This window comes from Phocoena phocoena, chromosome 17, assembly GCF_963924675.1.
Source record: "Phocoena phocoena chromosome 17, mPhoPho1.1, whole genome shotgun sequence".
Classification (NCBI taxonomy): domain Eukaryota; kingdom Metazoa; phylum Chordata; class Mammalia; order Artiodactyla; family Phocoenidae; genus Phocoena; species Phocoena phocoena.
In genome coordinates this window covers 44,956,189-44,977,856 of record NC_089235.1, presented here as the reverse complement: position 1 = coordinate 44,977,856, position 21,668 = coordinate 44,956,189, and the positions used below count along the sequence as shown (strand labels likewise).

Below are 21,668 nucleotides of genomic sequence, written 5' to 3'. Positions count from 1 at the left end.
TGGATGGCTAATAGGCTTCTTAACCTCTTTCCTACCTGTGTTCCTCTCACAGCTTTCTCCATCTCCAATGATTGCAACTCCATCCTCCCGGCTGCTCATGGCAAAAAACTTGGAATTATTCTCAACTACTTTCATTCCAACATCCACTTTGTCAGGGAATCATCTTGGCCCTACCTTTAAATATATGCAGAATCCATGAGTCCATCTCAAACCTGTTACTCAAACCTGCTACTACCCTGCTCTGAGCCACCCGCTCTTGCCTGCTACTACCTGGCCCATCTGCATTTGCTATACAGCACCCAGAGCGATCATTTTCAAATAAAAGTAAAATCGTGGTACTTCTTTGTTCAAACTCCTATAGCTTGTGTTTCACTCAGAATGAAAGCCAGAGTCCTTACGAGGGCCAACAAAGCCATTGCTGATTTGTTCCCTCATGCATCCCCTTCCTGTTCTCCTCACTAGTCTCCCTTGACTTCATTTGGCCCGCTGATTCTGTTTGGCCAAGGTAGTGGTTTATTGCTTTATTTTTTTTGTCTTTGCCTATGTACTGCTGAAGAGGAAATAAATATAACTAAGCAGGTGTTACGGTTTCTTGCAGTACCAGCACCCCTTGTCTTACTCCTTGTTTGCTTAAGCACTCACACACCTGCAGGCCCTAGGAGGCAAATGTGGAGCCACTGAGGGTTTCAAGTAGGTCAGATTTGCATTTGGATAATTTTGCTTTCAGCATGGAGAATGGATTCAAGGGGAACTCCACTGGAAGCAACGGCCGGGAGACAAGTTAGGAAGTATTTTACAACAGTCCAAATGGCAGCCTGTGCTAGGACTCTGGTTGTCAGTGGGAAAGGAGAGAAGATTCCTATTTCCAGAAATACTTCAAGGTAGAATTGGCAGGACCTAGTGCTTGGGTGAATATGGTGTTTCTGGCTTGAGTCACTTGGTGGAAGAAGGTATCGCTTACTGAATATGGGATTTATGTAAGAAGATGAAATTTGAAAATAAGAAATGGGAAAAAATGTGAATTTCCCTTTGGACATTTTGATTTGGGAGCATCCAAGAAGAGCTACTACGGGTAGAAACTGGATTTAGGATTCTCAGGTTCAGGGGGAGAGGTCTGGGCTGGAACTCTGAGTTAGCCACGACGTTGCTAGAAACGCTCACTTTTTCCTAATTAGAGGTATTGTTTTTCTTTTTTCAAATTTCACTCTTCACTTAAACTCCTCTATCATAACTTTTCCGGGAACATACACTATGGGCAACCTCAGTATATTGTGCCCTCTTCATGATTCCTTCGGTAATTTTAAAATCTTAGCTCTCTTGAGAATTTGGCTGCCCTAACCGATTGGAGGAAAAGTGTGAGGAAAATCTGGTTCCTAAAGCACGTGAATATTTAACTTTTTATACAGGCATTCATAGAACTGAACGCGCTCAAGAGCTGTGTGTGGCGAGTGCTCCCCCTCCTTCGGTATCTAGAAAACTCTTCCCTTCCTTCCTCGTCTTCCCGGGACTAGCCAGAGGGCCCTCCATCCCCGCACCCGCTCGGAGCCGGTCTTTTCTTACTGTGGACGGTGTGGGCGGAGCTTGTGCGGGAGCTTGTGCGGGGAGAGCAGGCCGCAGCAGCAGTCACCACAGGAACGAGACCCCAGCTAGTTCGGGCTCTAAGGGCGATGCGTCTCCAGGGCCCTAGCGGTGGCAGCGCCGGGGTCTGGGCGCCCGTCGTTGCGCAGCCGTTGGCGGCGGGGCCGGGCCCTGGCCCGAAGGAGGACGGGCGGGAGCAGACGTGGTACCTTCCTCGGCCCCGGGGGGCCCGAAAGGCGCGTGACTGCCCGCTGCTCGGCGCCCGCATTGTCTCAGCTCCATAGCAACTCGGGCCGGGCGGGGCCACAGCAGCCGGCGCAGTCCGGGGCCACGCGCCGCTCCGCGTTGTCATCCGTTCCCGCACGGGTGACGGGGGCGCGGGCAGCGGCGGCGGCATGACCGAGAGGCGTCTCACCGCCGGTAGGTGGGGCGGCCGGGGTCGGTGTCGGGGCCGAGGTGCGCGGGCCGCTGCTCTCGCCCGCGGGGCGGCCCCACTGCGCACCGCCTCTGGGTTTCCTTCTCTGCCCGTGCGTCCCGTAGCACTGGCTCCAGAGTACTCTCACCGCATTTTGTAAGGAATTTAACCCCTCACCCTTTTCCCAGTGCTTCGTTGGCCCTGTCCTATTTTATCTTGCTTAATTCTCCGTTTTGCAGCGGGAGTAATGGAGGCCTCCGTCTATTAAGGTTAACTCCAGGGTCACAGTCAATTAGTGACCAAGCTGAATTCCAGAGGCCTTTCCTCTCCACTTCCACCTTGAATTCCAACTTAAAATTCAGTCCATGTGCAGAAAATGAACAGAGGGCCAAGATTATACTGAGCTTGCCCACGTATAAAGCTGGGCTAAGTGCTGTCTCAAATTATTTCATTTACTTTAAAAGAAAATCAGATTTGAGTGAGATAATGTAATGTTTTATCTTGTTTCAGAGCCACCAACTATTACAGAAGAAGGATTTGTAAGTACAATTTAGAGGGCTACTTTTTCTTTTCTTGGCTTTTTTTAAAAAAATAGCAAATCATAGATCATTGAAAAAAAAAGCTGTTTCTTTTCTTCTTTTTGCCAAATGAGTATAATAGAGGCTTCCATTTCATAACAAGGGTGCTGAGTACAAGAATTGCTTATTTTTTAACAGGTACATTTTAAAGAAGGGGCCATCTGACTTTTATGGTGGATGCTATTCATTGTTAAAGTTCTTTTACATAAATGGCCTCATTTAATTTTGCTGAACTTGTTAATGACTCCATGAGAGGTAGACTTCATCTCCATGGTTTTATTGTGATGGGGCTGAGCAGTTCCTGGTTACAGTAAACATTAGTAGGTGGCATTGATTGATAACAAGTGGTCTATTTACAGTTGTAATTCCTTTAAAAATGTGCTAAGTATGTTCTTAGGTCAGACTTCTGGAGAGTTGAGTAATAATAAGTACTTGGCCAAGTACGTTGTAATTGTTGTCATTTAGGTGAGTGCTGTATCTAGGGTGGTGGGCTCTGCTGTGGTTCCCGCAGTGTATTTAAGGAACTTGCCCAAGTTTATACATTAGCTAGGAGGCAGTAGAGCCTCATTCCTACTAAGGTTTGATTCCAGCAGTTCTAACCACTTCTCTAGATTATTTGCTTACGTCCTACAGCACTTATTTCTCTTCTTGGTCAATTATCTTATTTGCTTTTGACTTTTTATTCAAAAAACGTGAGCGCCTCTGTATTCACAGTGCAGTGCTAGATGCTGAGGATAAGTCTCCAGAAGTTCACAGTCTAGTAGGGGCTATGAGAATGGAGGCTTTCTGCTAGCTTCATTTGCTAGTACTTTCCACTTTCACCCTTCCAGACCTTTGGTCCACCACTGAGAGAGGGAGACCAAAATAGAGGCACAAAGAGTGTGTCAGAAACTCCAACCATCTTCCTGTTGCCTTGGCATCACTCAGTGTAGTGGCATATTTCTTAATCTGCTTCCTGAACTGTTCTTCACATCAGCAGGAGGTAGGTAAGCGTTTCTGGAGATAACCCTTCCCCATACAACTCCAGCACAAACTCTCTGACAAGCACCCAGCGACATTACCCTTTGAGCTGTCTGCTAACCTTTCCAGGTCTTTTCCCAACTTATGGGAACTCATAACATCTTGAAGATTCTATTAGCCACTACACTTTCTCTTGGTTTCTTTGTACCACTGTCTCCCAGTTCTCCCATCTCTCATTTTTATGTCCCCCTTTCTGGCTTCTCTTTCTTCCTTACCCATGAAAGTGTTGACCTTCTTCAGGATTCTCTGGGAGGACTCCTCTTCTCCTCTATGGCTTCAGCTACTCTTATTTCACAGGACTCCCAAATCTACACGTCTCAAGCCCACACACCTCTTATGATGCTAGAACTCTGTATTTATTGGGTTATTGGACACCTACATCATCTGGATGTCCCTGCATCACTGCAGTAGTCTAAACTGAATTAATCACCCCACCCCATTCTATCTTTCTTCCTCTTTTTCTTATTTTGGTTAATGATGCCACTGACCATTCAGTCACCCACATCAGAACCTTTCTTCCCTTTTCTTCACCTCCCACCTGCAGTCATTTAGCAGGTTCCTTTCATAGCCAGATCTTTTTCTCCATCCTCAGCACTGTCTTATTCAGGCCTTCATCCCTGAGCATGGACTTTGGCAGTAGTCCTCCCAGATACCACTGCCTCCAATATTCCCTCTGCCAACTTCAGTTTTCCTTTGCTTAAGGCTTAAAGAGCAGACTCCTGCGCGTCAGCTATGCTGGATTACTTGCTATGGCTTTGCTCTGCCTTTATATTTTTCCTTCTCTCATCAGTCCTACCTTGGCTATCAGATTGATGTTAACTCTTTAAAAAATTACCATGTTACTCAATTACTCAGAGCTTTATTAATCCTACTGTTTACTGAATGCTGGCTGCATGTTAATATTTAACCTCAAAACAACTCTATTAGGTGGTTATTAACACCCACATTTCACAGATGAGGAAGTCAGTGTTCACAGAGGCTAACTAACTTGGCTTGGGGCCACACATCTAGTAACTGGCAGAGCCACAATGTCAAAAGCCTCCCTTTAGCATTCAAAATCTTTCCTACAACGTTTCAGCCTTCTTTAAACCTTACCTTCCAATACTTCCTATGTGATAAAGACAATGTTCATACCATTTTAGGTTTATAAAGTACTTCCACATGTCCTCTGCTCCAGCCAAACTGCCCTGCTTGCTTCGTTGCCTTTGCTGTTGAGTTTTGTCTCAGTTGCCCTTCCCCATCCGTTTCACAGTCTTGCACATGCTTCAAGGTTCAGCTCATCTCCTCCATGAAACCTTTCCAACCTAAAATCATCCAGATTGCCTTTGAGCCCTGTGCAGCTTTCAGTTGTGACCAGTTTGTGACCAGATCCTCAAATTCATATGCTCACCAAGCATTATCTATAGATTATTTAATTCATATGTCTTGCACATAATATTTATCTGTTTTACAGAAGTATAAAAGTATTTTTTTCTCATTAATATTTTTAGAAGAAATTGTGTGACAGAGATCTCTGGTTCCCCAGAATCCATTCTACCATTTTCCGTAATACATACCAAACATATTACTCTCCAAAATAATTACAACATTTTCTAGCCTCCCTTGCAGCTAAACGTAACCCAATTCTGCTTACAATGGAATGTAAGCAGAAGTGTTGTGTCATACTTCTGAAAAGCTGATGTTTACAGACATTAAATGACTAACCCCTGGGTCACACAGCTAGTAACTGGTCAGGCCACAGTTAGAACCTGTGTCATTCTAACTGTAATACTCAGATAAATGTAAAGGGAGAGAACATGCCCTTCGTCTTGTTTCTTGCTGGCTGAAATGAGGATGTGATCCTGGAGCTGAAGCAGTCATCTTGGATCCTGAGGTAGAAGTGGCATCTTGAGGATGGCACAGTCACAAGATCAAAGGAGCCTGGGCTCCTGATATGTTGGGAAGCCAGTATGCCAGTTCTGAACTGCTTATAATTACATGAGAGAAATAAACTTTTGTGTTATTTAAATAGTGTTATCTTGGTTTTCCATTACTGGCAGCAGAGTCCTATTCTAATATAAAGTGCTTCCATAGTCATAGGCACTTTTTGCTTATTGCATTTTCACAACCAGTGATCTAAAAAACTACAGTGCTATTAAGTATGTCTGCAAAATATTTTAACCCTACGTCTTCAAATGAGAGAATAACATTTAGAATAAATCATTTGTTGTCAGGGACACATTGCCTTGTATATATTTTAACTTTTTGTTTGTAAATTTTGCAATTTCTTAACAAAATTGTGAACTCCTGGAGGGCTAGTGTTATGACTCAGTACACCTTAATATTCCCTATAGTTAATAGCACAATTCCCAGAATATGTTATTAGATGATTGATAAATTAGTGTAATTGCTTCACTTATCAATTTTTTGCAATGCTTCATTTGATATATATTCTATATTTTCTACTTTAGCATTTTTAAGTAGCATTTTTTCTACTTTAGTGTCTTTATTAACTTTGGTCTTTGATAATTTTCTCAGGGAAAATATATATAAAAATCTTACATATTCAGTTTTCTCATTAGTTCCTTTGGGGATATATTTTTAATTATATAAGCAATGGATAAAAACATTCCTGTAAATAATTCAAATAATTAAAGTGAATGCTTCTCTTCATTACTTCCCTCAATGCCATACTCTTTTTCATATTCCATAAAAATTGAAATATAAATCTGTCATAGCAAGAATAGTAGAGTTCAGACCGCTTTATGATACATTGAGATTTGATTATGTGTTAGGTATACATTGAGAAAAGTTTAAATTTTAGAGTGACCCCTAAAATTCTTTTTGACTTTAAAATAGAAAATAAATTAGTATTAAAGACTTAAGTACTTAACTCTTTAAATTCAAAATAATATTTTTTTATTGTGCCTTAAAAATTGAAACTATGCAGATAGATATGTCATGCTTCAAAAATAGTCTTTGTAGAGTAAAAATTTTGTAGTATAATGATCTATTTTGTTGAAGGATTTCTGATATATAAAACTCAGTTTCAACTTTAAAAGCAGATGCCATTTAAAAAAGAAAAGAGTTTTTTTTAAAAAGCAGATGCTCTTTATTTAGACCATAAAATTGAGACTAGTTTCAAGCAGTATTTTCTGTATTTTACTTGTTAAAAATGGTATTTATTTTTAGTTAATCTTTAGTCTGTTTAAATTCATATTCTGTTATTTGTATAGGGTGAATGAATTTATTATAAACACAGAGCATTTCCCAAGCATGAGGATATCCTCATTATTCTAATGTGATATGCAAAAAAATCCATATGTTCCAGTCCTCATGAAAAAGACTGTCTAATTATACGAACATTAATGACCAATTGGTATTTGTCTTTTCAGATTGTAAATACGGCTGACTGCACATCAGTCGGTTGAATGAACTGTGAGAGCACACTCGGTTGACACGCTAGGTGGCGTTATGTGAAAGTGGTGGAGGGCAGGGGCAGGTGGATGGAGGTACCATCCTGCTTCCCTGCTCACTTTCTTTTAACAGGGTGCAGAGTGAGGTGCGAGCAGTGTTTCCAACAAGTCATTTGGAAACTGAGACTGGTCCTAGAGGTCCTTTGGAAAGTGTAGGCAGTTTGGAATCCTTCCATCTCTGTGGAGTCCAGTTCTCTGGTTGGAATCAAATTCTCTAATGCTTTTTGGAACTGCAGAAAGTGCGTTAGAAGTTCCATCAATATGATAGTCAACAAGTGTATTTTTAAGCAACAACTTGCACTTCTCATTATATTAGGCACTACTGGGGACACACACTGTCTGTCGCTATTCCCAAAAGTTGTATACCTTCTGATTGGCGAGGTGGCCTTTAATGAGGACACACAGTTTATATTTAAGTATGAATTTTGAGGTTTGAACCAAAAGCACATTTAGAGAAGCTTTCTATCCGTAGGTAAGGTGTGGCATGGGAGAAAAGGTGATAAAGAGTGTGAGATACTCTTTTAAATTAGGATATCAGATTGTAAGAACTTTTGTACAGGGAGAAAGCCTTAGGGTATTTCGCCAAATGAATTGACTGAAGCCAAGTAGGTATAATTAGACAGTGTGATTGGATAAAAAGGGAATTGAGAGCTTCCTTTACCTTCTCCAGGCCTTTGAGAATTTCCTCCAGGAGAGAGCGTGAGAACAGAAACCAAATGGAAAAGTACCGCTGGGTAGATGCTGATTGTAATATGTGATGATAACCTTTGGTATAAAAGGAGATCCATACTTTTGTTCTTCATTGCTTGAGCCACTCATATTTTCTCCTTCCTTCATAAACTATATTCATAATACAATATACAATTTTGCGATCCCATGAGGATCTGATAAATGGGCTTTTGGCTCTTAAGTTTCCAGAGTGCCTTGGATCTATGCAAGATACACTTTCAATAAGCCACTTTGTGAAGTTTGTTTCCCCTTGTGTTCTCTTTTTGTTTTTCTTTGGCAACATCTGTGCTTTTTATTTTATTGATGTTGCTTTATTAGAGTCTTTCTTAGGTTATCAGTCTCTTCTCTTTAGGTTTCATGTCCTCAGTATAATCATTCAAACATTCACTCAACAAAAGTGTAAGCATCTATTATCTGAAGCATTGGGATTTTTTTTTATTGAACTATAGTTTATTTACAGTGATATGTCAGTTTCAGGAGTACAGCAAAGTGATTCAGTTATACATATATATTCTTTTTCAGATTCTTTTAGTATTGGGAATTTTCAAAGTGAGTAAGAAACAGTCTTTTTCCTCCAGAAATTCACAGTCCAGAGACTGAGATATCTAAACACACAATTACAGTCTGAAGTATTAAAAGTTATTATAGGGGAAGCATATCATAGGGGAAACATCACATTTCTTCTCTTCTTTTAGAGGAGAAAAGATTTTCCAAGTAGAATAGTCAGCATGCGCCAAGGTGCAGAACTATTAAAAAAATTGCTATGACTGGAGCATGGTAGTATGAGATGAGGCTAGACAGTTGGGCAGGAACCAAACTGCATTCATCATAAGCCATTTTTTTGTGTGTTAGAAAAGGATGGGGGATTGGGAGACAGGTGGAACTCTTGTATTGATTGTGGTGGTGTTAGGAAGATTGATCTATACTGTAATGGTGATAAGGAGAGATAGGAAGATGAGGTTTGGCATGTTATGGGCAGAAGGGTGAAGCAGAGGTCCCAGGGGTCTGACCATTAGTGCATGGGATTGCAGGGTAGTGGTCAGAAGATTGTCAGATAACCAGGGACTGATTCTAGACGTGAGGATAATGATTTGGGATCTGTCATTTAGTACACAGGAGGCTAAGAAGGCTGTCCGTAGGTGCAGAGAAACATGATATTGTTTCCTTGTACGTAAGTCCCCCCATCCCAACATTTTTTTTAATGAAAAAAATTTAAACATATAGGAGAGTTAAAAGAACTGTATGGTGAATACCTATATACCCATCACCAAGGTTTCACAGTTATTAACATTTTGCTACATTTGCTTTTTCATGTTTCTGTCCGTCTGTCCATCACACCATTTGTCCATTAATCCATTTTATTTTTTTTATGCATTTCAGAGTATAAGCTGCAGACATTGATATGATACAGATCACCCTTAAATATTTCAGCATTTTATATCATAAACTAGTGTTCAGTATTAGTTTATGGTTCTTACGTTGAGGTAAAACTTATGCACAGGGAAATGGAAAACTTTTGAGTCCCATTTGACAAATTTTGACAAATGTATACACCTGTGTAATCCAAACCTCCATCAAATATAGAACATTTCCATAATCTTAGAAAGTCCTTTCATGCCTCCTTCCAGTTGATTCTTCCTCCATTCCCCAAAGACCACTGTCCTATTTTTTCACCATTGGATTATAGATTCAAATTCATACAAACGGAATCATACAGTTAGTTTTCTTTTGCGTAAAATTACTTTTGCTCAGCATAATGTTTTTGAGATTCTCCATGTTGTTGCATGATTCTGGCATGTACATAATTTTTTATTGTGGTAAAATATACATAAAATTAAACAACATTTTAACCATTATAAGTGTATGATTTCAATGTCGTTAAGCACATTCACATTGTGTAACCATCACCACTATCCATCTCTAGAACTTTTTCATCATCCCAAACTGAAACTCTGTACCCTTTAAACAATAACTTCCCATTACCCCTCCTCTAGCCTCCAGTTACCATTATTCTACTTTCTGTCTTTATGGATTTGCCTAGTCTAGGTAACTCATATAAGTGGAATAATGCAATATTTGTCCTTCTGTGTACGGCTTATGTCATTTAGCCTGACATTTTCAAGGATCATCCATGTCATTGCATGTATCAGAAGTTCATTCCTTTTTAAGGCTGAATAATATTCCATTATATATACATACCATAATTTGTTTATCCTTTCACGCATCAGTGAACATTTGGGTTATTTCCACCTTTTGGCTATTGTGAATAATGGGGCTAGGAACACAGGTGTACAAATATCTGTATGAGACCCTGCTTTCAGTTCTTCTTATACCCAGAAGTAGATTGCTGGATTATATGGTAATTATACGTTTAACTTTTTGAGGAATGGTGGCTGTACCATTTCACATTCCTGTCAGTAATGCACAAGGGTTCCAATTTCTCCACATTCTCACCAGCACTTGTTATTTTCATTTTTTTAAAAAAATCATAGCCATCCTAGTAGATGTGAAGTGATATCTTGTTGTGGTTTTGATTTGCATTCTCTTGTTGCTATTGTTGTTGAGTATCTTTTCATGTGCTTATTGACCATTTGTATATCTTCTTTGGAGAAATGTCTATTCAAGTCCTTTTCCCGTTAAAAAATTTGTGGTTTTTTATCTTTTTCTAGGTTAGTTCTTTGTATATTCTGGGTATTAAACCCTTATCAGCTATATGATTTGCAAATATTTTCTCACATTCTGTAGTGTGTCTTTTTACTTTCCTAGTAGAGTCCTTTGATTCAAAAGTTTTTAATTTTCATGAAGTCCCATTTATTTATTTATTTTTTGCTCATGCTTTAGATGTTATATTTAAGAATCCATTGCCAAATCCAAGGTCATGAAGGTTTATCCTTATGTTTTCTTCTAAGTATTTTATAGTTTTAGCCCTTATGTTTAGGTCTTTGATCCATTTTGAGTTAATTTTTGTATATGGTATAGGGAAAGGTCCAACTTCATTCTTTGGCACGTGGCTATCCAGTTTGCCTAGCACCATTTGTTGAAAAGAATGTCCTTTCTCCACTGGATTGTCATGGCACCCTTGTTGAAAATTATTTGACCATATATGAGAGGATTTATTTCTGGACTCTTTTCTATTCCAATGGTCTGTATGTCTGTCTTTATGCCAGTACCACTTTATTTTGATAACTGTAGTTTTGTAGTAAGTATTGAAATCAGGATATATGAATCCTTCAGTTTTTGTTCTTTTTCAGTATTATTTTGGATGTTTGCAGTCTGAAATTCATTGTGAATTTTAGGATGGGTTTTTCATTTCTGCAAAAAAAAAAAAAGGCATTGGGATTTTGATGGAGAGTGTATTAAGTCTGTAGATTGCTTTGGGTAGTATTGTCATCTTAGCAATATGGTCTTTCAGTCCATGAACATGGCATGTGTTTCCATTTATATATATCTTCTCTAATTGCTTTCAGCAATTTTTTAGTTCAATATACAAGTCTTTGCCTCCTTGGTTGTTATTCTTTTCTCTGCTACTGAAATGAATTATTTTCTTAATTTCCTTTTTTGATGCACATAACTTTAAAAAAATTTTTTTTTTAATTTATTTTTGGCTGCATCAGGTCTTAGTTGTGGCATGTGGGATCATTTCGTTTTGGCACGTGGGCTCTTCGTTGTGGTGCACAAGCTCTTCGTTGCAGTGCACGGGGTCTTCGTTGCAGCACGCAGGCTTCTCTCTAGTTGTGGTGCATGGGCTTCTCTCTAGTTGTGGCATGTGGGCTCCAGAGGGCGTGGGCTCAGTAGTTGTGGCATGTGGGTTCCAGACTGCTTGGGCTCTGTCGTCATGGCACGCGGGGCTCTCTAGTTGTGGCGCACGGGCTTAGTTGCCCCTCAGCATGTGGGATCTTAATTCCCTGACCAGGAATCGAACCCACGTCCCCTGCATTGGAAGGAAGATTCTTAACCACTGGACCACCAGGGCAGTCCCCTGAGGTGCATAACTTTTTAATATTAGGTTTTATGCTTGAGATGACTGTATGTAATTTCTAATCAAGACTTTCAATGTTGAGCTTTTAATATTCTTGTATAGTCTCTCTTGGTGAGAAACTGTATCTCCTAATAGGTATTAACATTTTTTAGACTTTTTTACAACCATTCAAAACTGCAGAAGTTGAAATTAAATTTTAAATTTAACAGTACTCCCTCTTTTCATGACAAATATAATGTTAAAATTTCTTAGGAAAAACAAATTTAGAAGTCAATAAAATGTTTCAGTTATTTCAAAATAATGATGAAACTCTATAATGCAGTATATGCATATATTTTTCAAGTGATTGCCTTGTATCTAGCTGGTATACTACTACAAGGATCCATCAGTTGCCAGTAGACAGAAATATCTGTTGTATGTGAAGGCCAGATTTGGGGCCATCATCCTTCCAGGGTCTCCCCTCCTCCTTTCCTTCAAGCTGTTAACACCTTTTGGCTGTGAACTGTCTTCTTGGACATCTCAAACAGAAACTCCTCCAGCAGCTTCATAGCGCAGTGGTATGCTCTGCAGCTAGCTAATAAATCCATGTCCAGGGGCTTGAGCAGCTCTCTGGCTATGCTCAGTGTCTGGGTGTGGGATGTGGCTGATAAATCACAGACTCCAGGGAAAGGAGTTGGATCTGAGGAGTCCCAAACAAGTTTGCCCACAACCAGAGGTCACCATCCTGGGAGCACCAGCCATCCCTGACTGTGCCTGGTAGCCTTGAGGTCTGAAGAGGTCCACTTTCACTTGACCCATTGAATTCCATTGTCTGCACACCACCACGTGTCATGGCCATACCGGGTGGGAGGCTCTGGTCTAGTGACTGGCCTGTTTAGAAAGGAGAAAAGAAAGAATTTATATGTACTTTAGGAAGAAGAAGCAAAAATAGGTCCATCCTGATAGGCTTAGACCTTATTTCCAAAATTATACCTATCTCCTGGTCGATGATAGCATTCCCAGTCTAAAGTGTGTTAGTTCAGGATTCTGCATTGGAAATTAGATGAATGGCTTTGGCTAATGTGTGAATGGCTTAAAAGGAAGTTGGAAACTTGGATTATTTTTCTAGTTGTGCCATTAGCTAACTGATTACCTTTACTATGTTTTGCTTTCCAACCTGTCTTTCCTCATGCATTTCTCTCTTTACTCTGCATTATTGCCTCTCATGTGTATACTTCTAAATATAGAATTTTAAGTTATTTGAAATACAATTCAAATGCCATTTTCCCCACTTGATTCTTTTCTGATTCCCCCTACCAAATAATACCTTTCCCTCCTTTGGGAGGAAACGTTTTATGTTGTAATTTTCTTATGGCATGTATTGTATTCTTTCTTGGACTATGGTTTTTGTCTGTATTTATCTCATTTCCTCTTTCTTGTTTAGAAGGGCTCTGTATATCTTGCATCTTTTAGAGTTGTGAAGAAATTGTAGTTTATCTCATTTGAGAGTCCAGCAAAATGATTTTTTAAGCAATAAAATTTTTTACCTATTATAATTAGCAAGCACATATAAACTATTTTTGTTTAACCCTCTGTCAGGAAGAAATTTGAGAAGTCTGGACTAAAAATGGAAAAGCTGACTTCACTTTCACAGATGGCACACCTGTAATACATGAAAAAACAGGTTTTTCAAGAGTGCATCCAATTCTGAAAAAGTGTTCCTGCCTTTCATTGCATCATTCTGCAGAGAATCTGTGTTGCAAAATTTGCAGCCAGGTTCATGGAATGATGTAATGGAGGAATTGATTGTAACTCAATTTTCTTCTTGATTGTACCACTAATCATCACCAGTTTATTGGTTATTTGGAAGATATTAAACCTGAATATGGAGACTTAGTTCATTTTACTACAGCCAAGTGACTGGATTGTGGAAATTTATTGAGAGTAACTGAGCTGCTTCTCCAGATCAAGGCCTTAAAAAAATTTTTTTTTAAACTAAAGGGTTTGGAGAATAAAGGGTTTATCAGATCCTCATAGGTTCACAAGACTTTGTTACTGATGTGACAAGATATCAGAACACAGTGAACTAGAAACTGCAGTGGGAAGATATGCTCAATTATTTAGAGAGGTGCAGGACTTCCCATTAACGTGTGACAAGAGGATTGAGCAGATGGCACTTGAAGGCTACACTTATTTCCATTGTGGAACTAACTGCCCTGATATCAGCAGAAGCACTTATGTTTAATATTGGTAGAAATTAAGACACAGTTTCAGAAAAGAAATACAGATTTTGATGTATTTGAATAATAATGTCCATGGTTGTAAGTGCAAACTGAGGATGTGACTGAACACCCAGGGGATGCCCTCTCGTGTGGTGCCTCAGGAGGACCTGAGGGAGCTGAGAGCAATTGCTTGCCAAGGGTTAGGGCATTGCTGCTGGAGTCAGGTGTGTGGGCTGGTACCACCTGAGAACTCCTGTCCATCTATCCGGAGATGAGTTCAGAAATTGAGAGTAAATGTTTAGAAACCTTACAGTAATTTGACAGAGTATTGAATTTAATAATAAAAATGTTGGGCTTGTATTATGTATATTTTTATTTCACTTTCTAATAATTCATTCTTATTGTATTTTACAAAAGTTATCTGTCTGAAATCGATTAGGGAGAAAACAAAACGAAACAGGAACTTCATCACAGGTGGCTTGGAAAGCATTGATTAGAGTCTCTTCGAAGTGTGAGGCATCTGGAAATGAATATATGAATCTGAGGATTCTCTAGAAATTTCTGACAATGTGACTGACCAAATTCTAGGTGGCATTTAGGTCTATGTGTATTTATGAAATACACAGTTTTGTTTTATAGCTAAAAATTAAAAACAAAATGACTATTTTAGAAAAACTAACAGGGACTGTACTCCATTACAGTTACTAATTTAAAATACTCAACTTTCCCATCTGTGGATTTTTGATCATGAGCCCAGTAGTGTAAAATTTGGCCACCCTTATTGTAGTACAATGTCTTTACCTAGGAAATTTACCCGGGAAAGCCTAAAAATATTTATTGAATTCTTTATTAGGTTGCTAAATGAAAATTAAAGTAACTCTGAAAGGTGAAATTCGAAAGCTGATTAAACTTTTAGCCTCCACCAAATGTTATCTGCCTTGTTCTGCTGTATTTGACCTTTGCCAATCAGAATTTTTTTGAGCATCTATTACTAAAGTACCACTATGAGGGTAGTATGTTTGTGAGATCCTGAGTTTTATATTGTTGTTGTTTTAATCAGCTGAGATTTTTAGTAAACTAAATCCTTAGTTGTTGTTCTAACCAGTTCAGATCTTTACTAAGTTCTTTGATATAAATCCTATAAGTGATTGTTCATAACTCTATTCCGATACTGCAATTACTTAAAGAAACTACCCTGAAAATCTGTTTTCCAAAGTAGGTGTTAATATACTATAATATCTTCCTTATACTTTCACACTATACTTCAACAAATTTCTAAAAGTTGACCTGTATAAGAAGAAAATAATCAGCCATATGGAAATAATAGCATTGTGTCATATTGTCAACTTTCATGTTAGATTTGTGAAACTGAAATATAATTATGAATAACAAAATAAACACACGTACTGTACAACAGGGTATGTGATGATGTGCTTTTGACACAATAGAAACAATTACTAATAAAATAAGGTGTTTTATTTGGAAGAGAGACTTTGTTATTGGCAGTGGCTTTCCAATTTTGCCAACTTTAAAAGTGACTATGTTGGTGGATGAGATAGTTATGGGAAAAAAATGTATACAATCCTTATTCGTAGAACACATGCATTGTGAAAGTTTCTTCATGCAAAAGTTACGCAGGACCCAGATTACTAAAACTGTCTCATTCTAAGGGGGAGGCAGTGGAATATTTCCTTCACTTAGTTTATCACTTCTTTTAGGCAATTCATGAAATTCTTCATTCTGAGTTTCATCTTAACCCCAAACACTGGTTCTGTCTTTATTGACTCTGCCTTTATTTTTATGAAATAAATATTTTTAATAAGTCCATGGGAAATTTGCTGTGTGTAGTATTTTGTACTTGTTGACGTTTCTTTAAGCATCGTGCTGTATTTCTCATGTGTTCTGTTTTCCAGCTAAGTACAAGTGGCAAGGCCTTTTAAGAGGATGCTCCATTCTATTTTCTTATTTCTTCCTTCCAGAGATTGTAACACTGTGTTCCATTTATAGTGAGGGTTCACTCTTGACTGACTGAAAACGATTTGAAGATCTACATTATACTCTGTTGGTATCAGAATTAGAGAATAATATTGGCATGTTTTAAGACATTTTAGCGTAAGCATAATATTGTTTCTGTTTTTTTGCAGGAAGATTCTTTGGCAAGAGATGATTTCCTTGTGGACTACTTTAATGAATTCCTAAGCCTTCCAGTGAGTATATTATTATGTTCTGTGGAATATATTATCAAAGCAAAATATTGTAAACACTGGATTATCTTGTGAAACAAAGTTATCAGGGATGATATTTTTTTAAATACTAATTAAAGCATTTAGATAAAGTTTTGCCTTTTTATGGAGTTAATCATTTGGGTTTGAATCATATTTGGGAATTGAAGAAGCTGGGTCAGTTATACTACGATAAAAGTAAAGAAAGAAAGAAAAAAAAAAAAACCTGGTATTTTTCGAACAATCAAAAACATTCTGTACAAAATCAGATACAGTTGTATTTGGGTATCATTTTACACTTTGAACTGAGGTGATAAGGAGAGAATATAAAAAAAATTTAAGAAACTGAATTTCTTGCCTCTAGGCAATTATTGTCATCCTCTTGGACAGATATTAAAGTGGAATTTGTGTTTAAGGAAACTAGCGTTTTATATCGATAGTAAATAAGACTCGAGACGTTGGTGTAACATAGGTAGATGCCAAATAAGAGATTTTTGGTCTTAGACAGCTGTGACTGGTAGAGTAAGTATTGAGGGATTTAGAAAAAGTGAAATGGGGATGCATTAAAAACACTTATACTGGGCTTCCCTGGTGGCGCAGCGGTTGGGAGTCCGCCTGCCGATGCAGGGGACGTGGGTTCGTGCCCCGGTCCAGGAGGATCCCACATGCCGTGGAGCGGCTGGGCCCGTGAGCCAGGGCCACTGGGCCTGCGCGTCCGGAGCCTGTGCTCAGCAGCAGGAGAGGCCCGTGTACCACACACACAAAAACAAACAAACAAACAAAAAAAACCACTTATACTGTTGTATAGAAATAAAGTTCATCAGGAATGTCAGATGAAAGAAAGTTAGATAAGAAAAGGTTTTTATTATTGTTATGGAAACTTTTTTCATTCAAATTCTTACTAGGCAAAATATGAAATATAAAAAGTCACAAATACTTTTAAAGGGACTGGACCCTAAAATGAGTAATCTCTTAAAGCCCAACCACTGAAAATGATTTTTGAAGGGAACGTATTAGATGTATTTTTTTGTCTAGATTAGCTTTTGTGTATATGTATGTATCTATGCATGCATGTTTGTTGTGTTTCCTTTTTTCCAAAAAGAATTTGGGATTTCTCCTCCACTTGCATGCTAGGTGTTTGGGACCATTATGGGGGTCAGGTTGAGACACCAAGCCACGCTCTCCCCTTCCAGCATCAGGCTTGAGCCACGTTGCAGGACACCCCTGGAGATTGTTTTGTGGTCTGACTCTTCAACTTCTGTTGTCTAATTGTATATTATAAAAAACCCAGCAGAGTCACAAAGTTGTCGGAATTTTGCTCTTCTGGATTATGTAGTCTTTCCTCTAGGCTCTGCATTATCCATTCTTCCTCCAAAAAAAGTACATTTTTGTGAAGTTTTAAAAAGAAAAATCTTTATATTGGGTCTAATTTCAGTTTCTCAAGATTTACATTTCATTGTCTCAAGATTTATGATTATCTTGACTTTGACTTGCTTTAGAAAATAAATTCCCCTGCCTAACTTTCTTTCTAAAAATATTTTTAAATTATAGAAGAAATATAACAATAGTATAGAAAATTAACTTCAAACGTAAGAAAAACTCAGCTGAAGTCCTGCCATCCAGTTAGAATAGATGTGACCTTTTTTTGTACATTTGCTTCAAGGCTTTAGCTGAATTGACTGAATGTGGTTTCTGTTGAACTCTGTCTCTGCAATAATGTTTTTCATCCCTCCCCAGCAGTTTCGCCCCTTCATATGTCCCATGCAGCCCACCTGGGCCACTTCTCTCTCTTTTCTGTCTCTCCAAATTCTTCTGCTTTTACATTCTCTGTCTCTCTCTCTCTTTCTGTCTCTCTCTGTCTCTGTTTCTCTTCCTCTCCTTCCTTTGCATTTACATTTGGTACCACACAATCTACTTATTAACTACCCATGCTTCATGCCATAAGATGGGAGGAGGGGAAATGTCACAGGTTTTCAAAAAGAATTTGGAGGCAGGGAGGAGAAGGAATAATGGATTCTTACACCAAGTTCTTAGCAAGATTCTAGAACAGATTAGTAATGTTTGGTTTATGAGCACTTAGCTAAGAATTAGAAGCCAGCATGGGTTTACTGAGAATTAGCCAAACTAATCTCTGTCTCTGTTTTTTGGATAGTTTTGAACTGGGACTTTAGGGAACAATAAATTTAATGTATTAGGATTTCAGTAAATAATAATAATGATAACAAATTGAACCATGTTACTTCCTGCTCAGAACTTGGTCTAGCGGCTTCTCATTACACTAAGAATAAAGTCTAAAATCTTCTATGACCTGACTCTTGCCATCTCTTGGTCTTTATTTCCTATGCCTCTTCCCCTCGTTAATTCTTTTCCAGCCTAACTGGAAAGCTTGGCCGCCTTTATGTTTCTCAGACATGAATATGCCAAAGGTACTCAGGGTCTTTCAGCCTGGAAGGCTCTTCCCTGAGATATCTGTATCACTTTCTCTCTGATTTTTATCACTTCTGTTCAGGAAGCCTTCCCTCCCAACCTTGTCTAAAACAATACACCAAACACATGCTCCACTTATGCTGCTGTATTTGTCTGCAAAACCCTATCATGATCTGTGAAATTCGTTCTGAAATATTTGAAAGAGTTCACTAATCACAACTAGAAGGGGTTGACTCTTAACAGACGACAGATTGAAATCCAAATTCCTTAATATGGACTCTTTGCAACATGGCCTCAGTAGAGCCTTTCTAGCTTTGTCTCTAGCTTCGTACTTCTTATGTCACCCTGTGCGCTCTTTCCTGGTTCCCCCAATTACCCTCCCTCTCCTTAACCACACGTGCTCTTCCTGTGCTCATCTCCCAGTGTAGTGGCTGGGAAAGGGGGGCAGGCAGAACTGTTTGTGCTCAGCCCCTCCACTCATTACTCACGTGATCTTAGACACGTTCCTTAATTACCTAATTCTTCGATTCCTTTCTCTACCAAAACAATACAACTATCATACAAGATTGTTATGAAACGAGGTAATGTACATTAAGTGCCTGGCACAGAATTAGTGCTTCTCTTTCCTTTCTCTCACTGACTAGCCCATCTTGTCATCCATTCCTGAAACATGAGGCGTGGTCACTCTTTAATTGGATTGATGGATCATTGTCATTCTAGAGGATAGTCTGTCCCATGCAAATCTGTCATTGGCTTTGACGTTTAAAAATTATTTTTTATCGGAGACTTGGATGAAACATTGCAAGTGAACCAGTGTTTTTCCAGCTTAAGGTCACTCAGCTAGTAAGTGACAGGGTCCAGTCAAGTCCATATGGCTCAAAAACTTGTCTTACTGCACTGTAGTGACTATAGAAATGGCAGCAGAGGGATAAACTAATAGTTTGGATAACAGAATCTGGTCTCATTTTTGTCATGGTAGTCTGAAATGGGCTAAAACAAACAAAGCTAATGTGTTTTTAGGGTGCATTAATAGAAATGTAGTTAAGATCAAGAAAAATATTAGTCTGGAGCATAGCAGGCGCTCAGTAAATGGTTTTTTGAATCGGATTGAATTGTCAGACCTCATTTGGAATATTGTGTTGCATTCTTGATGCGGTATGTTAAGAGTTGCTCTGCCAAAGCAGACTCAATAAGATTCAGTTAATGGATGCTCTGGAAACCATGTCAGATGAGTGAGGGTTGAAAGACGAGTGGGTGTTGAACATGGCTTGGGAATGGGTAAAAGTGTTGTAATGAAGAGCTCTTTCCAAGTATTTGAAGCTCTGATTGAGGAAGAAGGGTTAACATATTCTGTGAAGCTAGAGGGCAGAACCAGGGCCAACATTTATGAGGAAATTGATTTTCACTCACTAGAAGAAATATGTTTAAAGATTGTTTTCTAACAATAGAATGGGCTGGCTTGTGCAGGACCAAACTCCCTGTGATTGAAGATATTCAGGTATAGGCAATCATTTGGGGCAGTATTTTATAGGGGATATATGTACTGGGTGGGAGATTAGACTTTGTCAGCCAAAGAAAATTTGATTAATTTCTTCTCCTCTAAGTGTGTATTTCTTAATCTCAGGAGTTAATACCGTAAATTTCCTGGGGCCAGGATAGGTCCCTTTCTTCTGTATCTCCCTAAACTTCTTGAGGACGATTTTCTTTTTATTTTTATGTCTTCCATGTAAGATCCTTGAAGTAAATAAATAAACCTTCTAATTTGCCTCCACTTCTCTACCACCTGCACCTTCCAAAAAAAAAGGCCCAACACCTAAGCCCGAGAGTGTAGACACATGTTATAACAGTCTCTCTCTAAAAGAGCTCTTAAGTCGTCTAGATTTCTGAGATTTCCTTCACATCTGTAGTGCAATGCCCAAGGTCCCATAACTGGATTGTGGCGCAAATGGGCCTAGGAATCAGGCTTTCTGTCTCCTACACCATTTCTTTCTATTACACCATAACACCCTTGGGACACATTGTAAGATCCAGAAATTGATGGCTGGTAGCCTGCCTCCATGTTATTTTTTGACGAGGGGAATCCAGGACAGTTGCTGCTATTATAAATGATTATGGCACTTTCCAAATCCTCGCTTTCATAACTTCATTCCGTTTGTTCTGGTGCCAGGTTCACTTTCAGATATTGTTTTCATTTCGTGTCTGGGAGGTTTTTTTTTGCTGTCAACTCTTTATGGACAAGTGTTTGCTTATTAAATTTTCTTCTGTGCTATAGTGTGAAAACACTTTTTTTTCCTTTTGGTTTTGCTTTGTGTGTTTTATGCTCAGTGACTGTTGTGGGATTGAGTAGATGAGCCCACATACAGATTTAGGTTGGTCCTCTGTGGGTGGTTTAGAATGTTTGTGACATTTATGGTTTGCAGAAGCTGAAGGGGTGGCCTATTCTCTACCCTCCTTGCAAGGATAGGTATGTCATGTGTTTGCCAGACCGTGCTTAGCTATGTGCCTTTGGAATTTTACCATAACTTCTCTTTTTGGAATGATTCTCCACACTTTTTTAAAATCTGTAAACTATTATAATTTCTTGCAGCTTTATGAAGGAGTTATATGTTAGATTGTTGGGTAAGGGGAGAGCGAGAGAGAAAGAGAGAGAGTATGGATTTGGGGAATGGGTGGGATGAAGTGGGGATGAAGGACTTGGGTCTTCCCCTGCCAAGATTTAAATACTCAGAGACTGATTTTTAAAGGTGTTGTTGGAGCCCTAGGTAGTACTGCTTAGTTCAGCATTTGTTCCTATGGGTGTTTTGATAAGCCTTGTAGCTCAAACATAAAGCGCTCAAATTACCTAATGTAACTCATTTTTGAACTAAGGATATTTCCTATGCATTTTATGTGGCACATTATTCCTTCCATCCCACTGGTGAATATGTCCAGTAAATAGTTTATGGTTAAGCATCTAAAATGACAATAAAACTTAGATTAAAAGAAGTTGTTATTGGTAACTGACTTGTTATATTCAAGTTGTCAGATGTTTCTCATTCACTGACTAAGATGCATGTTTAAAATA

At 38.7% G+C, this 21,668-nt stretch overlaps 1 protein-coding gene across 1 annotated transcript in view; it reads left to right on the top strand.

The window, feature by feature from the left end:
- The first annotated feature begins 1,973 nt into the window (after positions 1-1,973).
- The window catches only part of RGS22 (regulator of G protein signaling 22), a 170,976-nt gene continuing 151,281 nt past the window's right edge, over positions 1,974-21,668 (top strand). Inside the window, exons 1-3 of the mRNA XM_065895144.1 lie at positions 1,974-2,034; positions 2,504-2,532; positions 16,100-16,162. Coding sequence (XP_065751216.1) covers positions 1,974-2,034; positions 2,504-2,532; positions 16,100-16,162 — 153 coding nt within the window. The remainder of the gene's footprint in view (positions 2,035-2,503; positions 2,533-16,099; positions 16,163-21,668) is intronic.